Source organism: Desmodus rotundus, chromosome 6 (genome assembly GCF_022682495.2).
Source record: "Desmodus rotundus isolate HL8 chromosome 6, HLdesRot8A.1, whole genome shotgun sequence".
NCBI lineage: Eukaryota > Metazoa > Chordata > Mammalia > Chiroptera > Phyllostomidae > Desmodus > Desmodus rotundus.
Genome location: NC_071392.1, coordinates 79,223,799 through 79,249,012, shown reverse-complemented (window position 1 = coordinate 79,249,012; position 25,214 = coordinate 79,223,799). Strand labels below are relative to the sequence as shown.

Here is a 25,214-nt window from a genome sequence, read left to right as displayed (position 1 = left end):
CCGATTAGGACGTGGTCCTTGCTAGGAGCCAGGGAGACCATACAATGAGTAAGTCACGTGGCTTTGGCTTCCTCTCTACTAACTGGGTAAGTCATTGACTGGAATGAAGAAATGGTGAGTTTGGCTCAGGGTCAAGAGACCTTGTTTCTAAGAGCAATTTGAAAGCTGTCCAAGATCAGAGTTCTTAATGCAGGTCCGGCAGGACAGGGAGCAGAGGCTCCGAAAAGTGAAGGGAAGAGAGGGTTTCTGAACAGATACCTAGTGTTGTCCACCGCTGGCTTGTGACAGTCCATCTTGGGGAGACAGGAGGGACAGGTAGCTGCCTTAAGAGGATTAGGCCTGGGAGATCACCAGCAAGAAATCTCAGTCTCTTATAGGGCACATGGTAAAATAGAGGAGGTGCTGTCACGAGAGGTGGTAAAGGTAACCTTTGTCATCATGGGCATTGCCATCGAAATAGCAGCTAACCATCTTGGAGGGAGCTTACTTTTTGCTAAAGACAGTTTGAAGAGGCTGACATTCTCAAGACAACCCTAGGAAGGAAGAACTATTATCTCCTTTTACAGATGAGAAAATTAAGGCACAGAGCAGCTGAGTAGCAGTTCAAGGTCATATAACTAAAAACTGGGAAAGCTGTTATTCCAATTTAGGCTCCAGAGCTGGCTCTGAGCTACGGCCTGGGTTCAGAGTTAGAAACACACATGACTCCAGAAGCGCTGAGTAACATATGGATGTCAGTCCCAAAGGAAGTCTCGAGAGACATGCTCCCCAAATTGTTGGTTTCGCCCTGACCTGCTGAACATTAAAAAAAAAAGATATAAAGAAACTAAAAGATTGCTTATAAAATCAAGAATGACAGGAAATTTGAAGGAATAGCTAAGATTTTCTGATGACATATGAGAATTCAAAAATATCTCAATAGACTAAAATGATGAGCTAAAAGTGACATTAAATTTAATGGGTGCACTAGAGATAAAAAAAAAAATCCCTACAAGTACAGCATGAAAGAGACAAGGCTAATTTCAACTATTTCTTCTTATAGCTGTTCCTTACTAACCCCTCCAGCCAACCAGTGGCCGCATCCTCCAAACGTGCCTCATTAATGTCTCTGGATCTGTCCCTACAGGCCATTTCCCTGCCTCTCCTCTGATCCAGAGACCCGCTACCTGTGTATTCTACCTGCACACACTCGCCTGTCCAATCCAGCTTATCTGAAGCTCAGAAAACCCCCCTACCATGCAGGTATGCACCTGGCACTCCCTACTTCTCACCTTCACCAGCTCCCCGCTACCTAATTTAGGCCAAGTTCCTGGAGCCTGGTGTTCACAGCCTCCACAATGGTGGCTCAGCCTGCCTTTCCCAAACCCCCAAATCATCACTCGTTCTTCCTTTTTCCACTCTTCCCCACCTCCTTGACCTCCCTCTGCTTCTTTTCTTCCATCAGCTCCTTAAGCCTAAATCGTCTGAACCCCTCCTCCTTCACATCCTTCACCCGGCCTTTCTTGTCCTCCTCAGGTAAGGTCTTCCTCCTGGAGCATCTTGCCATGTTTTCTGCCATAAATTAATGCTGTGGATATGTACATGTCCTATTCCTCTGTCCCCTATTTCCCTTTCTATCCTCTACCAAGAATGGAGGCTCATAAAGGTGCAGCCTGTGGCTGACTGACTTCTCTGCCCCTACACGCTCACTCACTCACACCGCGTCGTGGGCCTGGAAAGTGCTTGGTCAATACCCGACACGTGCGACGACAGACGGAACAGGCAGCGCTGTGCCCAGCTGTTCTTTACCTACCTATGCTTAATTACCATGTGCAATTTATTGTTTTATTATACATTCTTTTCTCCCCTAATTGCTATAGGTCTTGCCAACCAGATCATAATTTGTTCCTATTATTAGCTCTTTATGAGAAGTGCTATGATCTTTTCCAGAAGTTCAAAGAGGTTTCTGAACCCAGAGAAAAGAAATTAGAGGAAAAAACTACAGGTTTTCAAGTTCATAACAATGGTTTTTCATTTCCACTGATGCTAAAAACAGTGTAACTGTCTTTTCATGACAGCGGGAAGGCTACAGATCGAACATTAAGAGGAATACATTTGTAAGAAGTAAAAAGAAATCATATTATAGATTATTAAGAGTTCCTGGGAGTTTGAAATTGCTTTACTTTAAAGATCTTTTGGAATCGTGTGAGGGACCAATCAAGTTCTGGAATTTCCTCAAGGAAGAGGAATCTCAGGACTCTCAGCCTTCATGAAAATCACGGCTGACAGCTCATCGAAGCCACCGATGGCAGTCTTATGTGGCTGTCCCTCTGTCCCTTTCATTCCCTTGGTGGGTGTGACCACAGAAGCCTCTAGGAGACTACCTCTGTGGCCCGTGTTCTCATCAGGCCCCTTGACAAACCAAAGACAGCCCTTTCCCCTAATGGGGAAGGCAGGCCCCGAGGCAATCTCCCCAACCAGAACAGCAGTTGGCTCTAAAGTGACGTCTCAGGCCCGAGAGCAGCCCTACCTGTAGGCCGAGGCGCAGGTGTCCTTGTACTCCTGCAGCTTCACGCACACCATGCTGAGGAACTGGTCTGAGTACGCGCTCAGGTCGTGCATCAGGTTCGTGAGGTCTTGCACTGTCTTCTCCACGATGACGGTGCTCTGGGGAGGGACACAGGGGGACACGGGGGGAGCTCATGAGGTTTTCTGTTTTTCTTTTTTACGCACTAACATGTAGCATTATAAGGACAACTGAGATAACGCAATCATTCAAGACACTTGATCTTTCCTGAGAGTATGGGGCATTTAGAAATACTGATTAAAAATGACAACAAAAGAAGTATGTTACACAGAGCAGGCCTCGCAAAGATCTGAGAAAGTGTTTTCTGCGGAAGGACACAGGACAGGGGATTTCAGATCAACTTTGTGGAGTTCTGGGCATTCACTGGCATCTCTGTGGCTTTGCGGAAAGTGAATACATATTCAGCTGGAGCCTCACTCACCACCTCTGGGGCTCTATTTCGAGAGGAGGGACCTACAACAGGCACTGCAAGGAAAAAGCCTTCCATGATTTGTTTTAAAAGTTTCAAAACCATCAGCCCATTAAGAGTAGGCTGATTCTATCCTTACAGCCTGTAGAAAGTTTGTACGTACACAGCATGTGCTACCTCACTCGAGACTCACATAACGCTCCCGATGATCCTGAACATTTGCTGGGTCCCTAAAGTACAAGGTACCGTGCTAGGGGTCCACAGGCTTTCTCTCAGTCAATCCTCTGAGCACGCCCACCTATCTGGTGTCCTGTATCATCCCTAGTTTGAAGATGCAGAAACAGACTTAGGAAAAGGAAGTCTCTTTTACCTCCGCCATCCTGCCTCCCTCCCTGCTGGGCCTGAGTTCTGCCTATAGCCTTGTCCTTTCCTCGCGAGGCCCCAGTATTTCCTGTGTGGGTGCTGCCGCAGGAGGAGAGCCCACACAGGCTCAGGCATGCTTCAGAGCTAAATTAGAGAAACCCCCAAAGGCCAAGTACGCCCATCTCAAAGCTGGAGACTGGGGTGCTCTGCAGTAAATCAGTGTGACATCTAAAGAGAGGCACATCGAGCAAATTCTTAGTCATTAAGGGCAGACTGAGTGGTTTATTAAACCATTAGTTCACGCCTCCTCCAAAAGGAGCAGAATGACGTCGGGATAAATATTAATCTCATGCCCAGCAGCTTGGAATCCTTTGGTCAATAAATGACTTGTTGAGCACGTATTTATTCGGACAGAACTGCCTAAGCTATGGTAGACTTGGCCCAAAGTACACATTGAAAAAAGTTTTTTCCAGTCTGACAATGACCAGGAAAGAGTCAAAGGCATTTTATTGTGCTTCAATGCAGGCTATGGGTGCGGGATTTTGGTTATTGTTTTCTGAAAATGGAAAGAATGGACAAAAGTGTACAGCTTTTCTGTAAACAATGGAGAATCAGCTTGAGTTGTGTGTTTACAGGTGCATGTTTATTCAAGATTATTTGACTGTAGACGTTTCGTATCTTCTTTCCCTCTCTTGTTCCCACCCCACCGCCCCAAAGTGAAAGAGTCAGAAGGTGAAAAGGAAGAAAAAGTTGTATTTGTTAAGTAAGGCAAACCAAATTACGGTCTCTACAGAATCCCCACAAGTTCAGCTTCCTTTTCTGTATTGATTTTAAGATTAAAACACTGCAGCTTCACCCTGGTCCATAATCCCATTTCTCTGCATCTGTGTGTGAGTGACAGGAATTGATTCTGCTTAGCTACCTGTCCCCACGCTGCTAAGAAGAATCTAAAATCCTCATCCTGATTCAGAACATAGGCTCTGCTACAACACTGGACAGAAATTAATAAAGGAGAGTGGAGTTCAGCCTTCCTAACAAAGCCCGTTTAAAACCCAAACCACTGCAGGGAAGACGGGGGGTGGGGAGATGGCTGAGATTACTGCGAGACAGGGCCTGGCTCTATTTCCAATTATGTGATTGCTAATCAACACTGAGGCAGGTTTGGGTAACCTCTTCCTTTCTTAAGACTCAATTTACTCTTCAAATAGCCGAGGATAATTTGATGGCCCCTCTAATCCACTGGCCCCCGTCTCTCAGGTATTCAATCGCTGCGCTGGTGCTTCTACACAAGGAAATCAACACTGTGTAATTAATTGTTCCAGGTCATGCCAGGTGGGCTTGAGCTTCCCGATCAGATCATCAACTTCTCAAAAGCACGACGGGCATTCTTCTTTTCCTCTGTCCGTCTCCCATCCTCCTCCTCTGCCACCTGTTTATAACATCTCAGGATCTTCAGGACAATACTCCCAAGAAAAGAAACAGTACTAATAACGATGATGCGCATCAACAAAGCTCTCTGAGTGGCATATATGGGAGGGGTGCTAGGCAGACATCTCTGCATTCGAATCTCTCCAGGTGGAGTCAGCGCGGTCTGCCTTTACCCCAGCACTTTCGGATGACTAGCACCGCGTGGACGACGGTCGGAGCCGAGGGGAGACTGCAAGCCCAGAGGAATATCCTCTGGAGATAACGGTTTGGGGTGAACAGGAAGTACCGCAGGAAACGGTGAGAATGCCATGGTTTCATGGGAACGGTCGTGCTCCACAAAGGGCCGATGTGATGCTACACGATTACACACAATTCCCCGGCTCTTCGGCTGCTTTGCCTTGTCACGGTCGCACACTGCATAATCAATCACCGCATTCTCTTCGAGGAAAATGACACTATGCCAAATGATGGGTATTTTCACAAGGGAACACAGTTCCCGTTTTTCAAGAATCTATAACAATTTCCAAATCAGTGGCTCTGACAGGTAAATGTTGAAAGTATTCAATTTCTAAAAAGGTCAGTTCTGTTTTCATTTAACATGATCTCTTTGGCATCGAGAATGCTTCATTGATTAATCTGGGGATTTGCCAATGTTGAAATACTTCTGATAAGTAAAACCCTGATTTTTATGCATTATAATTTCTATTAAATCTATCACAAATGATTGATATTTGCTCAGAAACAACTCAATTCTCATTTCTTGCAACTTATTACCAGGTAATGAAGTCTGGGCACGACATGAAAAATGAGGCAATGAGAAAAAACAGTCCCAGAGTAGGTGAAGCTATGAAAAACAAACAGCTACGGTTTCTTACAGGAAGACAGCGCCAACCTCAGACACAAAGTGGGCGCGGGAGCAGCTCTCTCATTCTGCCCTTCCAAACACTGAGTAGCTGAATAAATGAAGATGATCGGCTCTCTGAAGCCTTGTCCATTGTTTTCCAAAATGGGGCTCTGCAGCATTTTGGATACTGATAGTGGTATTATAGGAAATTTGCTCTAAGTTCAAATAATTTCACAAATGCTGAGTTAAGGAAAATGGAAGTGGTTCCTTCCCCAGAGGACTGGAAACTTTCCACATGCTGACGTCACTGTGAAATTAAGGAGGGCAATGTGGTGTTCAAACGTCCCCTACCAATTTAAGTAGAGAAAAAATTTTTTCTTTTTTTTTTTTTAAATTTTTATTGTTATTCAATTACATAATCAACAGAAGAAAAAAAGCAAACAAAATATAACCAGAGACACTGAAGTTAAGAACAATCTAACAATAGCCAGGGGGAGTGGGGAGGGGACAGTGGGGAAAGGGGATTAGAGGAGAAAAATTTTCGTAGCGTATCTTTCACATCTACTGGAACAGTGTTTTGGAAATGACTCTCCCCAGTTCTCTGGTTATACTGATGAGGACACGAGGCTGAATGACACACCAGGAGTCCTGGGAGGAACAGGGTGAGAACCTGGGTCTCGTCCTCCTCAGTCCACGCCCTTTCTTACTCGCACAGCTTTTTAAGCCCTGGCTCCTGCCTACCGCTCTACCTTCTCTCCAGCTGCCCTGAGCAGGCAGGCCCACCGTGTGCTCCAAACGCACAAAACTCCTAGTCATTCCTTGGTAGCACCAGGCTACTTCCTGCCTCTGTGCCTTTGGGCTTTGCAATGTCTGTGCCTGGCACACCCTTCTTAGCTCAGGCCTCTCATCCTTGAAGAGGCAGCTCAAGGGTTACTTGCTCTGATTCAAATGCCCTCTTCTGTGCTACCACAGGGCCCTGGGCAAAAATTTAGCTCAAGCCCCAAGTGGGGAATGGCAACCACTGTTCACATACTTGATTCTCTGCTGATAGAGTAGAAGGTCCTTTGATCAGTGCCGACACCTTTGTAGCTCTACAACCGACTCGCCAGGCACCCGGCACAGCACGGGTGCTCGTAGGGTGAATCTATGCCGATGCACAGCGCATTCAGAGCAGGGTAAAAACACAGGTGTAAGGTAGCATGAGAAAGCCAATAGGGTGGTTAAGACCCTGATGGGTACGGTGGAGTCAGACCGCAGCCCCTTCTTGACTGCTTTACCGTGTCTGAATTCCCATGTTGTAAAGACTGAACGTGTATTGTGACTACGAGTCTTAGATTTTTTTTCTACCAAAACATGCCGAATTTTGCCTGACTGTGTAAATTTCTATAATCCCAATCATTTTATATATACAATAAAATTTGCTCATTTTAAAGTTTTAAGACATATAAATAAATTTACAATTGAGGAAAAAAGACAACAAAAATCGGGACCATGCAGACTCTGGATTTGTGCAGTTTTAGCCCCTGGAGCGGGGACGGTTGATCAGAGACGCTGCAAAGAGCCCAGGGGTCCGGGAAACTGCTGTAGGAAGAATTGGAAAGAAAGCATAAATAAAGCATCTGCTGCTTCAGACACACCCCACCACCACCACACACCAGCAAGTGGGGAGGCAGGCGGCTGCCTGAATGTTTGATGATGACAATAATGCTTCTTTACTGGAACACATGCAACTATAATTCAGTAAAGTTTGTCCTTCTCCATTGTCCTTTCCGATCACTATCAGCTCTAGGTTGCGGCTGGCTGGAAGCAACTACCTCCAGTCTCACGGTGGTGATCACTTGGTAGTGTGCACAGATATCGAATCATAACGTTGTGTACCTAAAAATTACGTTACAGACCGATTTTACCTTGATTAGAAAAATAACAACTAGCAATGACTAATGGCAAAAGCCAAAAGCAAATCCACTTTCTGATTTTTCATCCATAGTTTGATTTGTGTGATGTTGAGAATTTCTGAACGTGTTTGCTTTTTCAATGGGCCAGCTGGGCAAAGGCTACGCGTCCAGGCGTTGGCTCCTGAGGAAGCGGCACTTCCCCTGTCCTGCGAATCGCCCTCCACTCACAGGCCAAGATGTTCTAGCAAGTTGTGTCTCCCACAGAAACGAGTGCTCACGTCCAGCAACAGGCACGAAGACGATGCTCCCACTAGTGTTATTTATAATACTCAGAAGTAATAATGAAAGCGATCCTCATATCTGTCAGAGTCGAAGGGGTAAATACATGGTGGTAGAATCATCCAATCGAGTGTTGCACACAAATGAAAATGGACGAACTACTGCCACCCATGACAACACGGATGTGCGTCCCATAGACCGCATGCTGAGTGGAAGCAGTCAGAAGGAAAGGAGCCCAACATTATTGTGGTTTGAGAGAAAGGCAGAAGTAATCTCTGGGGAGAGAAGTCAGAGCACTGGCTCCCCTTGGAGGGGTGCGTCCTGACTGGGAAGGGGAGAACCTCCCAGGTGCTGAAAATATCTTGCTTCGGTAGCTGCTGCATGAGAAAAAACAAAAATTCTTTGCGCTTAAGACGTGTGCACTTCGCAGTATGTAAGTTTAATATCAAAAGAAAGCATTTAAAGTTACATCTGTTCCTATCTCTCACCACTTACAGATCTTTAACGACCAGGACCACAGTCCTCAGATCACCCATCTGGCCCTGCATGATGGGCTCCACCCTCCAGCCCCTTGTCTACCATCCTGCCCTTGCCTCTCTAAGGCCTGGCTACCTGGAGCTTCTGCAGTTCTTCACCCCCAATTCAGGGCCTGTATTTGTCCACCAAGTTCTATCTCTTGTCTCACTTCTCTAGAGTATTTTTCCTTAACTTTCAGGTCTCAACTAAAAACTCCTTTCTGTGGGAAGACTCTCCCTAACCCCAGTAAGGATCTCCTGTTAGAAACACCTAAGGCCTCTCTCTCCTCCTTCCCTTTGGGTCTCCTTCCCCTTTGCAGTGGAGAGAGGGAGACTGGTCGGGAGGACAGCTGGTGGGTGGTTGCATGTATGCATGTTTAATCTCGATCTTGAACGATGTACGTCCAGCCACAATACAAAATGCCACCCCTTCAGAAATGTGTCTGAGGAGACCACCTGTGAGTGTGTAAGTGTGCTACTGTGATGGTTTTCACGTACCGTATGTACGTAAAACATGAAGACGTAGCTGTGCTGTTGGCAATACTACTACAGACCACTAGATAAAATGTGTTCAGAAGGACCAGAGGTTAGTTGGGGAAAGAGCAGGGAGCTTAACTAATTGATTAATACACGTTTATTAAATAAATATTTTCTTTGTGCCAAATATTAGGCCAAGTGTAGGAAATAAAAAGCCAGGTGAGACAAGATTTGAGTAGGAGGTGACAAGTTCACAAGCAAGGACAATACAGTGTCATGGGGGCTACCCTGGGCACCTGTATGTTGTACAGCAGAGGCTGGGGGCGGGGGGATGGGGGGTTGGTGAGAAAGAGGAAGTTGTAATTGAACCAAGCCCTGAAAGGTAAATAGCAACTTGCAGATTGAGAAGATGGAAAAAAGCACCTCAGGGAGTGAAGCGCTGTGAACATGACCTAGCATGGGATTCGGGGAATTGCCGGTGGTTACTCATGGCTGGGGGAGGGTGCATGCGTGTGTACGTGGGTGTGTAGATCAGGTGGGCAGGCTGAGGGAGGCAGGCAGGAGCTAGGTCCTGGAGGTCCCGTTGTAACACGCACCTGCACAGTACCTAAATATTTTGAATATCCCTCTCTTCCCCTTCTCCTCCAACAAGAAAAAACACCAATCAATCCAATCGATGTCACTAATCACTAGATGATCCACTCCAAGTGAAGGAAGATAATTTCAAAAGGTCCCACTGTTCAGAAAAGACAAATATACATACTCATACAACCCACAGGAATATACTTTCTGAAGCTCTATTTGGCAGCCTAAAGAGTCAGGAAGAATTTATAAATAGGCTTAAGCAAACAAAATATGAGGTCAACATTTTGGGCGATCAGAAAAACTGTACCCCTTCAGAATTCACATAAGTGATTATAAAACTTACTTGCCAATTAAAAACTTGGAAATGTAGGTGAAGTAAATTACTAATACTATTTTTTAAACATTTTAGGTAGAGGATCATTTCTGGTTGAACAGAATCTGTACCTAACCTATCTGATACACACAGCTGGTGCTTTAGGAGTTCATATTCAAAACAGACCAAAACCGCAGGAAAGGAAAAGAAGTACACAACCGTTGTACATAATGAGGTGAGGAGATCCCTGGGGGCCTCTTTGTTTCCCCAATATTAGGTAATAAGAGAAGCATATATACTTCAATTCAATGTAACTCTACATCCAGGTTACCGGTTCCCCTTGACGTGTAATGCGACCCAGAGAGTGGAGATGGGTCCACGAACAGGTGCGCGCCGGCACTTGTGGGACACGGCCCGACTGCAGGTCCCCCCCAAACACAGGCACGCACATCACATGTCATATTTCAAAAGACCTTAAGGTGGCTAGTCAGCAAAATACACAGTGCCACAGCACAGAAATACAATAACAACAACATTGGCAGCTATAGCACTTCTTTAGGAGAAGAAGTGCTTTTTAGAAAAAGGTGCGGGAACCTGAATGGGGTACTTGGAGGATGGGTGAGGTTTGGCTACATGGAGCGGAAGAGGCGATGTAGTTTATGCAAGAGAAAAGGTGTAAGCAAAGACTGGGAGTAGGGGCCGAGCAAATGGGGCTGGAGGAGGGGTTCCTGCTGAGGAACTGGAGGAGAAAGGGTGGCCTGGCCTCGGGAAGTGGCCTGCAGATGGCCTGAGGGACAGGCTGAGGGCTTCCTCCTACAGGGCAGGGTGTCAGCTAGTGGAGCTCAGAATCCCAATTCTAGAGCTGAAACTAACCTTTGCCATCCTAATTCTTCGGGTAAAAGTAAAGAAAAACAATTAAGTCAAATATTAAAGGGCCTGTCAAAAATACAGAGCTAGTTTGTGATACTTCAGAATCTAGAATCCAGGTCTAAAAAATCTAGATCCAGCTGCTTCTGGCCAGAGCTGATGATTAGAGCATCAAACAGAATAGATTATTGGAGGTGATCATATTTATTAAAAAATATGAAAAAAAATCAATGTAGAGAGAAAGCAGAAAAACTCATTTATCACCATTCAAGGTGACTATTAAACCAAGTCCTTCTTTGAGAATTAATAAAGACAAAGAATTATGCATTTATTAACTTGCCATGAGGGCCTCTGCTTTGGGATTACCGCAGAGTGAAAGCTCTCCTGAAGGAAGCCCGCCGCTCAGGGCTGTGCAGGGAAGGTGCGAACTAATTTGCTAAGTGGGTAGGATGGCGTCAGCAGGGGAAATGAAGACTGGACTCCCTGGCTGCTCGCTAGGCTGCTCTGGAGACCCAGGCCGCCCCACGGCCAGCAGCCAGCCATCTCCTTAGTGACAGCTTTACGTCAGCAAGTGCTGTTCTCTCTTCACAATTTCCTGATCCCTTGGTCTCTTGATTCACCCAGAACTGACACCCGAGACAAAACAAGTAGATGTAAGGACATAAGACCAGCATGCAGTCTAATAATTCAAGCTTCCTCAAACGTATCTTTCTGAAATTAGGCTTTTGCATAATTTCATGTGGTGAAATTGCTAACAATATCACCACAGCATTTTCTAACACCCTTTCTCCCAAGAACTCAGAGTACTTTGCAAATATCTCAATCAATAACCCAACAGCTTGTGGAAAGTAGAGCAGCCATTATCACTGCCGCATTTTAGCAAGTCTAACACTTAGAGCTGTTTCAAGGAATAAGTATAGCACTCAGAAAGAGGTTTTTAAAGAACTCGAGAACACGAAGCTGCCACCCTAGGTGATTTTAAACACTTGCACTTCTTTATATTCCTCAAACTCTCGTGGTCCTCCCACTAGGTTATGTCATGCCACAAAGCATCTGAATTCACGAAACGCCTCCCGTGATGCACCAGATCATTGGAGCATTTCACGTGAATATTTTGTCCTTCTACAGATCACACGTCCTCAGCCACTCCATTGAGTGCCAACAAGCAAACAAATCTGGAAATTCACAGAGTGGAACCTCTACCACTCTCCTGTTTGCTAGCAGAGGCAGGGTCTCTTCAGCAGGAGGCCCCAGTGACCCACACGGGAGCACAATCCATTAGGGAGGAGCTGCAGATTTATAAATCAACATGTCAGAGGAGGACGTCGGGCGGACCCGTGGGAGGCGCACGCCACACAGATGCGTACTCCACTCCATGCAGGCTCACCCGTCATCGGTGGCTCTCACCACATCATAATCAATTATGCTGACAGGTTTCCCCACGAATGGTTTCAGCCTCAGTTACTTGTGCACCTCAGAGGTGAGACCTGGAGCCCGCAAAGCGGGAGAGTGAGCGGGGGGGCTTGCTTCCGGGAAAGGAGAACATATGGAACTGTCTGGGGGAGAGGGTGCGGGTGAGCAAGCGTGCACACATAAGGGGAAATTTGTTCAAGGGTACAGGTACCATTCACATATGCCTCACCCTGGGAGACAATACATTTGAGAAGAGCTAATGAATTTTAAAAAGTAGAGCTGACTCCTGGCAAAACTGGCTGCTGTAAACCTAGCATTCCAGCTCATTCTGGGAAGAAAGTTAAGTGCTCTCTGACCTTTGCATGCGAGAAAAACAGTATGCGTCACTGGGCAGAAATCCAAGGACGAGCAACAGGGTGCCTGACTACAAACACGGCTTTGATGCTGCCTTCGGGATGCTGAACAAACCGTCTCCTGCTTCCCTCACCGAGGGTGTGGCACACTTCCGGACCGTGGGGAAAACGCCGGCCTGCCCACCCGAGTCAGCCAGGGCTTTAACTCTTTTTCCCGAGTGCGGGTGAGCCATTCACACTTACCTTTCCTAGCTGTGAGTTACAAAGGCACATTTTTTGTGAAGACAGAGGCCTATGAGAAATTAGAAATTACCGTAACGCAAACTGGAAACCAGACTCGGTGGTCCCCACCCAAAGCTGCTATGACAGGAAAAGGACCACCCACACCGTGCCTGGGAGGCGGCTTTTCTCCCGAGTCCAGGAGGAGTTCGTGGTTCACAACCAGAACACTGACACTCCACTGCATTTCTTTCTAATTCAATCTCTTCACGCAGGAAACACTGATGCCACTGGGAAGGAAACAGCGGACACAGTACAGTAATGTCCAGACTTTAGGGCTTCACCAACCAGGAAAAATAAATGGACCAACAGACAGCCAACTTTCCATTTTGCAAATTATGATGCTTAAAAGAAACCCCAACAGATCACCTACGATACCATTGTTTTTGTAAATGTGTGATCAAAATATGAATATTTTAATACCAAAAGTAGGAGGAAAATGACAAAAGAATGGCAATCTTTTCCCAGGAAAGTAAACTGGAAAACGCACACACCCATACACTACACTGACCTCACTGTACTCGCTGCCTGGGGATCCCAGGCTGGGCGGGCTGGCCCAGGGTGGGGGACTGGCCTTTGGGGGCCAGCACTCCAGGAGGGGGTTTTGGGTACCATTAACAGAGCACATTTTGGGAGATCATCATGCCTGATGAGACATACGAGCCAAAGAACGATGTTCAACTACCGCCACTGCTTTCAGTTCCGGGACGGGAGGTTTTGCTTTGAGACAGAACATTGCCGTGCTACTAAAACAGGCCCTCATAGTTACTCCAGCGTCTCCTACTAGACTAAGGGCGAGAACAAGGGGGGGCTTCTATGTTTTAAAAAGTAGAAGAAATTAAGTACACAAAGATTCAGCTGTCATGATTTTATCTTTTGGTTTTAAGCATAAATCTTTTTTAAATGCAAAATTAATACAAGACTAAAAAGTACTAAATGGAATAATAAGATTGTTCAACAGTTCTTACTGTGGTTGGTATCTTAGAAGGCACTTTAAGAACATTCAGATGTCATTTGGAAAGAAAACTCTAATGATTCATAAAATTACCACAGTTCCCAAGTAACTGAAAACAATAGAGCCCACTGCAAAATACAGGCTGAGCATTCAAACTGTTTTAATGGTTTCTCATTTCTTTTCTTTTAAACTCTCTGTTCCTTTTATCACTAAGATGATTTTGAAAATGAAAAGTAGACTGTCCCTGCTGTCCATTTTCTTCTCTTATTGTTTCCCTTTTGTTCTAAAAATGAGGGTAAAATTAAGTGCCTAGATCACTAGAGATTTTCGGACGGCCAGACAAATGAGCACTGCGGCTCCCGGCCCGCTTTTTTGCAGGGATGTGGACACACGGCTCTCGCTGGGTCTCCACGGATCTCGTTCGATACAAATCTAATGCAGCCTGAGTACTTCTAGTATGTGACAAATTTCTGCCTAGGATGAGGAGCAAAACTGGATTAATTGCTTAAGTCAAAATGGAAAATCTCTATGCATTTATAAAGTATCCCTTTACTTTCCTGGTATAGATTTTTGAAATTAAATATTAAAAAGTTGTTTTTATATATTTTAATCTTTCTAGGTTGAATTATTTTTCTTATTTATTTGTCACCCTGCCTTAGCTCGACTGTCCCTTGTGCCCTGTCCCATTCCTGTGTTACACTGTTCCCTGTTCCTGTGTCACAGTGCCAGGCTAGTCTTCCTCTTCTCGTTTTCATGTGTTCCTTTTGTTTTTCTCCTTTCTCTCTTAGACTCTCTCTACTTCTTTTTTAAAAGTTTATTTTTATTTTTTTAGAAAAGGGAGAAGGGAGGGAGAAAGAGAGGGAGAGAAACATCAGTGTGAGAGAGAAACACTGACTGGTTGCCTCTCATACACACTCTGACTGGGGACCGAACCTGCAACCCAGGCATGTGTCCTGACCTGGAATCAAACCGGTGACCTTTCACTTAGCAGAATGACGCCCAGCCAACTGAGCCACACTGTTCAGAGCTCCCCTACTTCTTAATAAGCCTGCTGTAAGGACTGGGTAACAACAAGAAGAGTTTATTTTATTAAATAAATATGCATATTTGTTACTATATGCCAGGCATTATTGTAGGTGCTTTAAAAAATTATTAACACGTTTCATCCCCATAATAACTCTATGAGGTAGATACTATCATCTCCACTTGACGGTTGATAAAACTGAGGCAGAAAAAGCTCAGTAACAAGTCAAGGTAACACAACCAGTGATTTGTGGAGCCAGATGCAAAGCACCAGAGCCCTTACTCCTAAAAAGATAAAAATGAGGAGGAGGCGGAAGGAGGTGAAACAGAGGGAGGAAGACAGAAATTAATGACTGACCCGCTGAGGATGGGATGGCCAGGGCAGTTTCAGGGTGGCTCTGGCTCCACTGCAAACATCTGGGCTTGGGGTTCCCTGGGACTTTGGCACAAAGAAACGTGAGACAGGCATGGCCATGCGAGGGGCAGAGATTCGACATCCTCTGGGTAAAAGGCAATCAATGTGGCTCAGGAACGTGAGGTTCTGGAATGTGGCAGAGGTAGAGGAGGACAGCACGGCTGGCCAATGTTTGACAACCGGCTCTCGGGGAGATGAGGAAGTCCCGGTTTACAGGTTTTGCTGGTCTCCGTGTGTAAACACTCCCACCGTGGCCGACTCCAAGCCACCAATGTGATGTCACTGAACTCGGAGTTGGAAGAGATGCACAGTGTCACATATGGTAACACAGTATTTTTGCTCTCTGCTACAATGATGCAAACAACCAAGAGTGATGCAAACACAATGGAGCAATTTTGTGAGATAATCAAGAAGTAATGAGTTTGAGTATTTATTGCCTTTGTTTTTAATACTATAGAACTTTTTATGATGACTGTGTTTAATAACCAGCTCACCAAATTTCTGCGGTGGGAGAGCCTATAGGAGCCACCTCGCATGCAGCCCTGGGTGGGACCACCCAAATCCGCCTGTTCTCAAGTAAGTGGGTAGACGGTGGTCCGGAGACCTGATCCCAACAGTGCCCCACACAGGACAGAGCTTCCAAGAAACAAAATGTCCACTCTAATCTGAGGAGTGGAGTAAGGACAAGTGTGAAGAAGACAGTGTTCGAGTAGTTACGCTCAGAGGAGGCCTGAGTGTGTGTTCTCTCTAAGGTGCCATCAGCCACGAGTGGCAACAACAGAAGCCTGTGAAGTCGCCCACCCTCAAGCCCTCTAAGCGCCACTGTATGTTCACTCTCTCCTGTGTAGGCTCCGTACTCACGGGAAACACAGGTCCAGAAGGAGGAGAGGCTCTCTCATGAAATGACCAGCTTCAGGTGAGCAAAGACGACAAACTGTAAAACCCGATCGTTATGGAACTTAGTGAGTGCTAGGTGTATGTAAGTCTAGATGAGGCGCTGAGAAAAATCTACGGAGAAAGCTCTGACACAGAGAAGAAAACGCCACGTATCACAGGGAACTAGGAACCTTTACAGAAAGGCCGTCTTTTCAGTCACCAAGGTTCCCCCCGAGCCAAGCAAGTCTATATTTAGATCGTGCGCGGTCTCTATAGAGTCCAATGCTGTCATGTTTAGTCAGTACTTTTTTCACTAAGTGAATTCCCGTTTTGTATGTTCCATGAAGTATCTGCCTTTGAAATTCGTGTCACTTGAATACAAAGGGATGCTTGTGTGTGAGAGTAAGAATTGTTTTTATGGAAAACTTCTGCCTTTTTCTTTCTTGCTCAAGGTTTTAGTAATTGAAAATTCACAAACTCACAAAGGAATGCAGATGAAAAATTTTGACCTCCAGCTCTTGATATAATCTTAGCAGGTACAGTTCGATATAGAATTTTATGTATAAGGCACGTATCAAATGCTTGTTGAATTGAGAGATTAGTGCAAAGATCCATCTCATTACCCCAAACTGGCAAATAATGGGCTGTTGGCTAATTGACACCTGAACATATAATTATAACTGGCAACCCTACATGGTAGAGCACCTGAGGTCAAAAAAATCAGCTAGCTTCCAGATCCCCGGTGGCCAACTGTGGATTGAACTGGAAGTTAGTTAACATTGTTCTCACTTTTGTAATTGCCAAGAGGAAGCACAGCTGTAAGCCTTGGGCTGGCGCTGGGAAAGCCAATCCTGAGACTGAGGCCCTTATAGCATTAATGGCTTCTGTGTCCTGCCTTCCCCAGCGTCCCCTCCCCGCCCCCCACTTCTCAAGCACTAAGGCTCTCCTGCCAAGACTCTGCTTTACAGCAGGATTCTACCTTCGGGTTGAATGCTCGGGTTGATGGGGTGTACCTTGGAAACAGAAAAGTAGGATAACTACGTCTAATGAAGAACCTTCATCGACTTCTTTTTCCAGAAGAACATCTGGTGAATATTCCAGAGCATCCACAGAGGAAAACCCTGTGCTGAGGGGCTGTGAATCAAGGGGGAGGGGGGTGGGCTCATCTTTATTAAATGCCCCCTGGATGGAGGCATTGTGCTAAGCAAGGCCACAAGCTTCATCTCACCGAGACTTCACACACCTCATCTTACAGAGAAGACGGCGAGATCAGAGGTGCAGTTTCCTGTCCACCGTAACTGCCATCAGTGGGGAGGCGCGGCGCTGCCAAACACTGGTCCCATTCCTAAGCTGTGCTCTCTCCTTGTACCACGTGGTGACTTGAATCAGAATTCTCAGGCCAGGCCCTGCATGAAGGAGGCTACCTCCATTTTAGTCTTCTTGAGGAGGATGTAAAATTATATACACAGAAATTTAGCTTCCCAAATGAGGTGTGCTTGAGTGCTTTTGACCATGGCCTGAGGGGCTCTGGAAGGTTTTATTACTGACAAGGTAGAACCTGAACTGGCCCGTATAGGCATGGGGAGGTAGGGAAGAAAGGATGGTGTTCCGTACTCCTTCTGTTGCTGATGGAGAGGCTGGGCAGGGCCTTCTGAGTAAAGGGATAGGGAGCGGGGCGAGAAAGACGTACCTAGGGGAGGATTTACTTCTGGGCAAAGAAAGCACATTGAACATACACATCTAGTCTCTCTCCTTCTCAAAATGTCACTGAAATGACAGAAAGGGATTTATTTTTTCCAAGACATAAACCGATATGGGGAAGGAGAACAGGAGGGAGGATGCTGGGAAGCAGACCTGAATGGTAAGTGCCACTAACAGACTCCAGAGAGTGGAATCCTTGGTCCATGGCAGGGAATGCTGGGAAGCAGCCCGGTCTCTCCCGCGAACTCCCGACAGCCCCAGTGCAGGTGGAGCTGGGGACAGATGGGAAGGAGTGGCTGATATCGGGATGAGTGGGAAGTCTATTTCAGTAGTCAGACCCCCAGGCCCCTTCCCTCACTGGGGAACTGTGTCCCCCACGCTGCTAAAAATCTGAGGGTTTACTCCCTGGAAAGGGTAAAATAAAGGGTCTCTGGACTAGGGGACAGGGTAGACAATTGGGAAAGGGGTGGAGGGAAGGGGAATTAAGTGAATTTATGGATTTGATGCCAAGAATCCCTGGCTCTCTTCCATCCTCTTCCCACCTGGGTTGCTGGGCGCTGTCAGCGAGGCCTTCGCTCGGCAGACAGCAGGTCAGAGGCCCTTCCTTCCCTGGCCCAGACCAGACAGTGAGATCAGAAGAACACACGAAAGCTGAAGAGCCCCTGCCCTTAATATTTGAAAAAAAGAAAGGATCTCTGAACCACACTCCGCATGGAACCATTACTAAAAGACAGTTTCAAGTATTTTAATTGACTCATACAAGAAAATTCTTGTTTCTTATCTTCTGTGTTCTTGGCAATTATTTGATTACCAAATTGATGAAACAACCTCAAATTCACGCTGGTTTAAACGAGAAGGCCATTACTAGCACACGTGCTTTAAAGATCCCTGGGAACCACGTGGTCAGATAAGGCACAGTGCAGTGCCAGCTTATAATCTTCCTTTAATTGACCTAATCAATACCCATTTGCTCTGGGTTCTACAGAAAGGACCTGGCTGGTCTCTTTTAATATGCACACCCACCTCTGCGGCTTCTAAAAATTAGTCTCTGGCAGGTTTAAGTAAGTGATTAGAGTTTTCCACGGTTACCCTACAGGTCATTCCATGCGTCACACTTAAGTGAATGTGGCAGGGTCATCTTCGGAGAGCCTCACTTCTGTGCTGTCACAGAAACGGGGAGGTGGGGCCCAGAGAGATTTTTCTCTTTCTCTGTTCCCACTTGTAGAAGAATAGCCAAGTCTTTGATTCCTGGAACTCCCCAAATGACGTCTCTGCCCAGATCTCTGGGGAAGGGGGAGCGACCGGTAGGAGGCAGTCCATGCTTTGAAAGGACTGGCGACAGTGGCCGTAATGACCACACTGGACTTTACTGAGTGCTGACTACTGTGTTAGAAGGTGTTCACATTAACATGTAAGCTACAAATTTACATATTAATTTACTTACTCCTTGCAACAACCCTGCAAAGAAGGTACTACTATTATTGCCATTTTACAAAGGACAAAACTGAGACAGAGAGAGAATAGGAAATGTGCCCAAGGCCACACAGCTAGTATGTGGCAGAACCAGGCCTTGAACCCAAGAAGTCTGACTCAGAGCCCACTGCCTTATGCACTCACAGCAGAGCCCTGGGGTCTGGGAATGCCGGGATGAGAGGCTGCAGTTGGCAGCACCTGCCCCATGCAGTTCCCTGGCAGGTGGCAGGTGGCAGATCACAGATGACGTGGTGTGTAGACCTCCAGGAGCCCAACTCTGCTACAGCCCTGAGGGTCCCAGGTCGGGGTCCAGTGGTTGAGTTTGTTGGCATGGGTGGAGAAATTCCAGGGCACGGCAGCTCCGAACACTTTCAGATAACTAAAGGGCCTTGCAAAGCAGCAGCTCACCAAAGACCAGGATGAACAGAGCCCATCTCAGGGGGCTTAGTGTGTGCATTTCTCTCCATTAGGGGGAGCCTCATGACTCTTGCAAAGCTGGACAACTCAAAGCTTCAGAGCACACACGGGCTCTCAGATCCAGAGATCAATCAAAGAGAGTTCCACTCTGGGACAGACAGAAGAGAGAAATAAACTGGGAGGTACTCATCAGCGCTGAGATTCGGTGGAAGAAGTAAGCGGCAACGCTTCATGTTAACCAATCCTCACTGCCGCTGGTGACTCCGCCCCTCCTCACCAGTCAGGGCCCAGCCACCTTGCCTGCAAGGCCCCTGTAGCCCACATCGCCCCCTGTCAACCTCCCCTGTCTCCCACAGGCTGCATCGGACTGCGGACCCTTGCCACATCTGTGCCTGAGGGCCTCTTCCCCACCTCCCAACACCTGAAATATCCACCTCTCTCTGTGGTCACTCATTCCTTTGTGCTCCTGTAGTGCTTGGAACCACCATTACTACAGAGTTACTTGTTTGCTTATCTCTATTCCTTAACCCCTGCCCACAACCATTTCACGGGAAACAGACCTGGAGCCCCTCGAGGCCCTGCATGCACCGGGAGGCTCCTCAGCATCCAGCACCCACTAAGCCAGGTGCCTGAGGGAGGAGGTGTGTGGCACGTAGAGGCAAGAGTCAGGAAGGCTGGGACTCACCCCAACTCTGCCAGTGACTTGATCTGTGACCTTAACAAGTCACTTAATTTCTCTCAACCTCATTATCGTTGTCAAGATTATACAAGATCACATCTGTGAAAAGCAACCTTGGTGTGTCGGGACAACGCCCTAACCAACTGAACTGCCCAGCCAGGGCTGATAAATCACCTTAAATCTGATTGGGCAAATGAAGTTAGTCAAGAAAACAACTTCTGTCCCATGAAATTTACCTAGGAAACAAAAGCATTACATGTAGTGAGCATCTTTCAAATTACATGCATAATAATCCTTCGCTTACTCACTTCCGTTTTTTCTTCAGGCAAGAATTTCTCAAATAAAATATCAATTCCTAATAGGTGGCTTACTTATTTAACAAAAGTTTAATAAAAACAATTCCAGCACATACTTACACTTCATATAATTTCTTACACTCTCATTTCTAATGATTTTTCTGAAATCCATTCATGCTTTCCTGCCTTTTAGAATAGAATCCAGAGATCTTAATGTAACCCCCTAAAGATTCCTTACAAGTTAATGATTCACCATTATTAACATCAACCTGTGTGTGTGGCCACAGCTTTGTCCTTAACGGCTCCTGTGGCAAGCAGAGCACTTTGCACCCCACTTCAACGGCTCCGAACCAGCACGTCATTTTACGATTGTATACGGTGTTTGTTATAGACTACGAGTTATTAAATCTCAATGCTTTGAAAAAAAGTAACAGTCGACTGTTGTCGTCAGATTCTGGTTGTTAATTTGCTGCCGCTTAAAATAACGTGAACCAGGAAATCAGACAGACAAGCCTCTTCCAGAATAAACAGGCTTTGACTAAAGGCCTGTGGGTTTATTATGATCACTGTTTATGTAAATCAAAGCTTTCAATTCGCTTCTAATCAACTTCTGGTACTTAATTTCTGCATCAGTCAAGCGCTCAGACAAAGTAAAATGCAAGAGCATCACTACCCTGTCCAACAAGAAGTCAGGTGTATGAAATAATATGAATACTTTGATAACTGAGACAGGGTTCAAAATCCAGATGACGTTTTTTCCTATCCTTGAGTTTAAAATGTAAGTTTCTTGAAAGCAAAGCCCAGTCCTACTCATTTTTGTATATCTCAGAGAACCTAGCGTTGTGCCTTGTACATAACTAGCAATCAATTACTATTTATTTCTTGAAATAACTATAGAACTATAGTTAACTACAGTTAACTACAGAAATAACTATAACAGGAAAAGGGCCTCTGGCACTTCATCCAACCCACCCACTGCCCTCAGCAAGGAGGAGAGCAATGCATGCGGGCACCCCTCCCATTCAGGACGCTGAGTGGGCAAGGGGGCGCATAACAGCCATGTGGCTGCGTGGAGAAGGCAGAGAAGGAAGTTTGGGCTGACCACCCAGCGCTCGAGAAGATGCTGACTGAGAGAGGACCTCTCCCTCCCTCTGCTGTCCCCAGGCCATGGCTTCTGGGGACTAGCTGTCCGTTCCTTGGATTTCTGTTCTCAGGGTTCCGGCTCTGAGGAATCTGGTCACCTTGCCTCACCCGTACATTTTCACTTCTGACCATGTAAGACCACTGGGTCCAAACACCCCATGGCAGGGTGATGTTTCCACACGCGGTGTACATCGTTTACGCACAAAGTCCAAAACTGCGGTGACAGGAGATCTGCCTCTTGTTCCATAAAGAGCTATACTCTGCTTTTCCTCATTTGAGTGCAAATTCTTTTTCCTTTTTAATTGAATGTCCGTCTCTTGAGGATTCTGAATGCACTTTAACATATCAGGATATCTTATTGTTAGTTTTTTAATCTTCACCTGAGGACATGCTTATTGATTTTAAGGAGGGAAAGGGAGGGAGAGGAAGAGGGACAGAAACATCGATGTGAGAGAAAAACATCAATCAGTTGTCTCTCATATGCACCCCACAGGGGACCCAACCTGCAAGCTAGGTACGTACCCTGAGCTGGGGGAATCAAATCCCTGAACTTTCGGTTTACAGGACAACGCTCCAAACGATTGAGCCACATGGGCCAGGGCAAGTGCAATTTCTTAAAGGCCAGAAGAAGAGGATGTGACAATTTACTGCTTACCAATGTGCCATGGGTTAACATTCAGCAAGTTTTGCTCGGAAAGTTTGGGAGCTCATGGAATTACCTAACAATTCCTTTCAACATCTGTAAAATAACAAGACTTCCCCAAAGCTTCCGCCACTCAGAAGAGGCAGTGGAAGAGAGTGAGAAGGGCATGGGGCGAGAGTAGCAGGGCCCAGATGTGCTGTGTGAACTAAGTCCAAGGCACTAGGTGGAACGCTGTCCAAATAGTCAGGGATATGACCAATTTCCACACAGAAACCGGTGGACCCATCAGATCACGTCTCAGAAACCTGTGGGCAACCCCCACGGGGGCCGCACAGCGCTCTGCCGCATTCATCACGGCTATTACACATGTTTATGTACAACTGCCAGGGAGGTCACAGCACAGACGGCCAGCAATCACCCAGGAACGCATGACGGCAAGGAGAAGAAGTCCGAGGCACGGAAAGAGCAAATTCCAGAGTCAACACGAGAAGATGCTCTTCTTATTGCTTCTAACACCATTCTAAACAGGTGCAAGTGGGAAGCAAATACCTCAACGGCCACCTACGGCCTTTTCTGAGATCTGTTTACTCATATAGCTCAGCCTTGCAACTTCTGCTTCAGAAGTTAATTTTTAAAAGCTTTTACTCATTTTCCTTGCCCTAATGTAATTTCTCAGCAGTTCCATAAACCGATCACTGCCACTAAATGTAAGAAGGAAACTGTATGTGTTTGCGTGCGTATGTGTATGTGTTTACGTGCGTATGTGTATGTGTTTACGTACGTATGTGTATGTGTTTATGTGCGTACGTGTATGTGTTTATGCATGCATGCATGCGTGTATCTAATCTTTATTTTCAAAAGCAACCTTGTCTCCTTGCAGGGATCCTGGAAAATCTTAGGAACAGCTACCAATTTCACAGCTTCCTGACCTTTAGCTTACCGAAAGGTCATCTTTCTGCTGTAACCAGTTCTTCAGTTAGTCCGTCAATCCAAAAAATAAAATGCCCCCATTAATGAAGCCTCTAGGAATAAAGACCTTTTCGATAAAGTAGGTCTAAGTAAAAAAAAAAGATCAAAACAAACTGAAGCTATGAGTCATGTGGAGCAGTGCTGCCGAATGCCTTACGGCTTTATCGAAATGCTTCGGAAGCCACCCACGTAAACTCCAGCTGACCGAGCCCCTCGTGGAAGGACTGGATTTATAACCATCAACGGAATACGGGTTGGACCGTGGAACTGTGAAAGCCACCCTCTGACATTTTCAGCCTTGCCTTCTTGGCCCTTCATTATCTCGACATGCAAGGTACTTCCCTCCAAACCAGTGTTCCTCAACGTGTGGCCTGGGAAACACCTTTGTGAGAATCACCCGGAAGATACTGATAGAACTGTGGGTTCCTGAGCCCCAACCCCATCGAGAGGACCACAGTCTCTGTGGGGTGGGAGCCAGGAATTTCCATTTTTACACGGAGTCCGCAGGCAATTCCTGAGTACCCCAACTTGAGAGTCACTGTTTCCGGTCCCACGGTAGCTTTTTCTCATTTCCTGGAAACCGAGTGCCTGCTCTGTCTAAGCGTCGGCCTGCTGCAAAGGCATCTTCCCTTCACGTGCCTCACTTCCTTTTTGGCTCGAGAACTGACTGGGAGAATTAGGTGTTACTTGTGAGGGAGGCGGCAGTTGAGCTAGTAATAGCTGGATATCTGGGGATGGGTGGAAGGGCGCCCCTGCAGAGAAGAGTGAGGGAGTAAGAAAAGAGAACATAAAAACAAGAATACTCTCTGCACACAAAGAGAACACGGAGCAGCTGACTGGCTGACAGGCTGGAACTATTTCTGCTTAAATACAATGAGGAAGAGACACAGACCCATGGACTTCATGGGTGACATGCCCGTAATCTATTTAGGTAGGACCATGAGACTGGTGTGTGTGTGTCCACTCTTCCAAAAGTTTCAAGGGTTTTTAAGTGTTCTGCATGGGGTATTATTATTATTTCAGGACCTAAAGAATTTAAATTCTATGTCTAAAACCTAGAAATAAAGAGGAAAAAGAGAAATAACACCCAGTAAGCACACACGTGTGTTAATTCTACACTGGATACTTTACAATGTGATCTTCCAATCCCTGACGTTTCTCTGAAACACCATTTTCCTTTGTATGAAAGCCAAACTGGTAGACATTAAGATATTTGCCGGAAGTCACACAGCAGCTGTATAGGGGGAAAGATTTGCTTTTAATTTGTTCTGCATGGTTCTTTTTTCCTTCTCACAGAAGGCCAACACGTCCCTGGAGTCACCAGAACTAACGTTTTTCATTGTAAGTGACAGTTTATAAAGATGAGGGATGGCTGGCTCCTTACTCGCTCGCTCAGAACTCTGAGTCTGAAGATCTCTCATGCTCCGCTGCTTTGACTGCAACACGCAGCAACGCTGCGGGAAAGGGAGGCTCAGCAAGGGGCAGCGGGCTGCCCGACGTCAGCCCGTCCGTGACGAGGCGTTCGGGGCACCGCCATTCTCAGGCTGGTTTCTGGCACACAGCGAGCACCAGCTTGGGCTGGCTCCTCTCGAGAACATGGGGACTCTGGCCTACAGGCTTTGGACTTTTTCAAAGGCTGTCAGCCTTCAGAATCCCATCTAAAAAGCTAGAAGTGTACAGGCTGAAGCATAGGAAAGCACCGGTCTCTGACAGTGGCGGACCCACAGGTGGCAATGTCAAACCCTAACAGAAGCACCACACACATGTGCTAAGGAGGAATTTCCTAGTCAGCTGCTGGCTCTGCTTCCTAGATGATAACACGACTATTTCAAAAGCCTCGCTTACAAAACCGTGGCAAAAGGGCAAAGTGCTCAGAGTGACTTTCACCCCGCATCTTATTTTACCCTCAGGATCCTGTACACGGAATACACCCAGAAAAAGTCCATTCTTTTTCAGCTCTTAAAACTCAGAGACGAACCTGTTATGCTAGGCCATTTGCCCTATCTCTAGAAGGATTTTGTGACTTCACTCTCTAAAA

At 46.2% G+C, this 25,214-nt stretch overlaps 1 protein-coding gene across 1 annotated transcript in view; it reads right to left on the bottom strand.

The window, feature by feature from the left end:
* Positions 1-25,214, bottom strand: part of EXOC4 (exocyst complex component 4) — a 672,527-nt gene that overhangs the window by 136,094 nt on the left and 511,219 nt on the right. Inside the window, exon 12 of the mRNA XM_024554980.4 lies at positions 2,510-2,646. Coding sequence (XP_024410748.1) covers positions 2,510-2,646 — 137 coding nt within the window. The remainder of the gene's footprint in view (positions 1-2,509; positions 2,647-25,214) is intronic.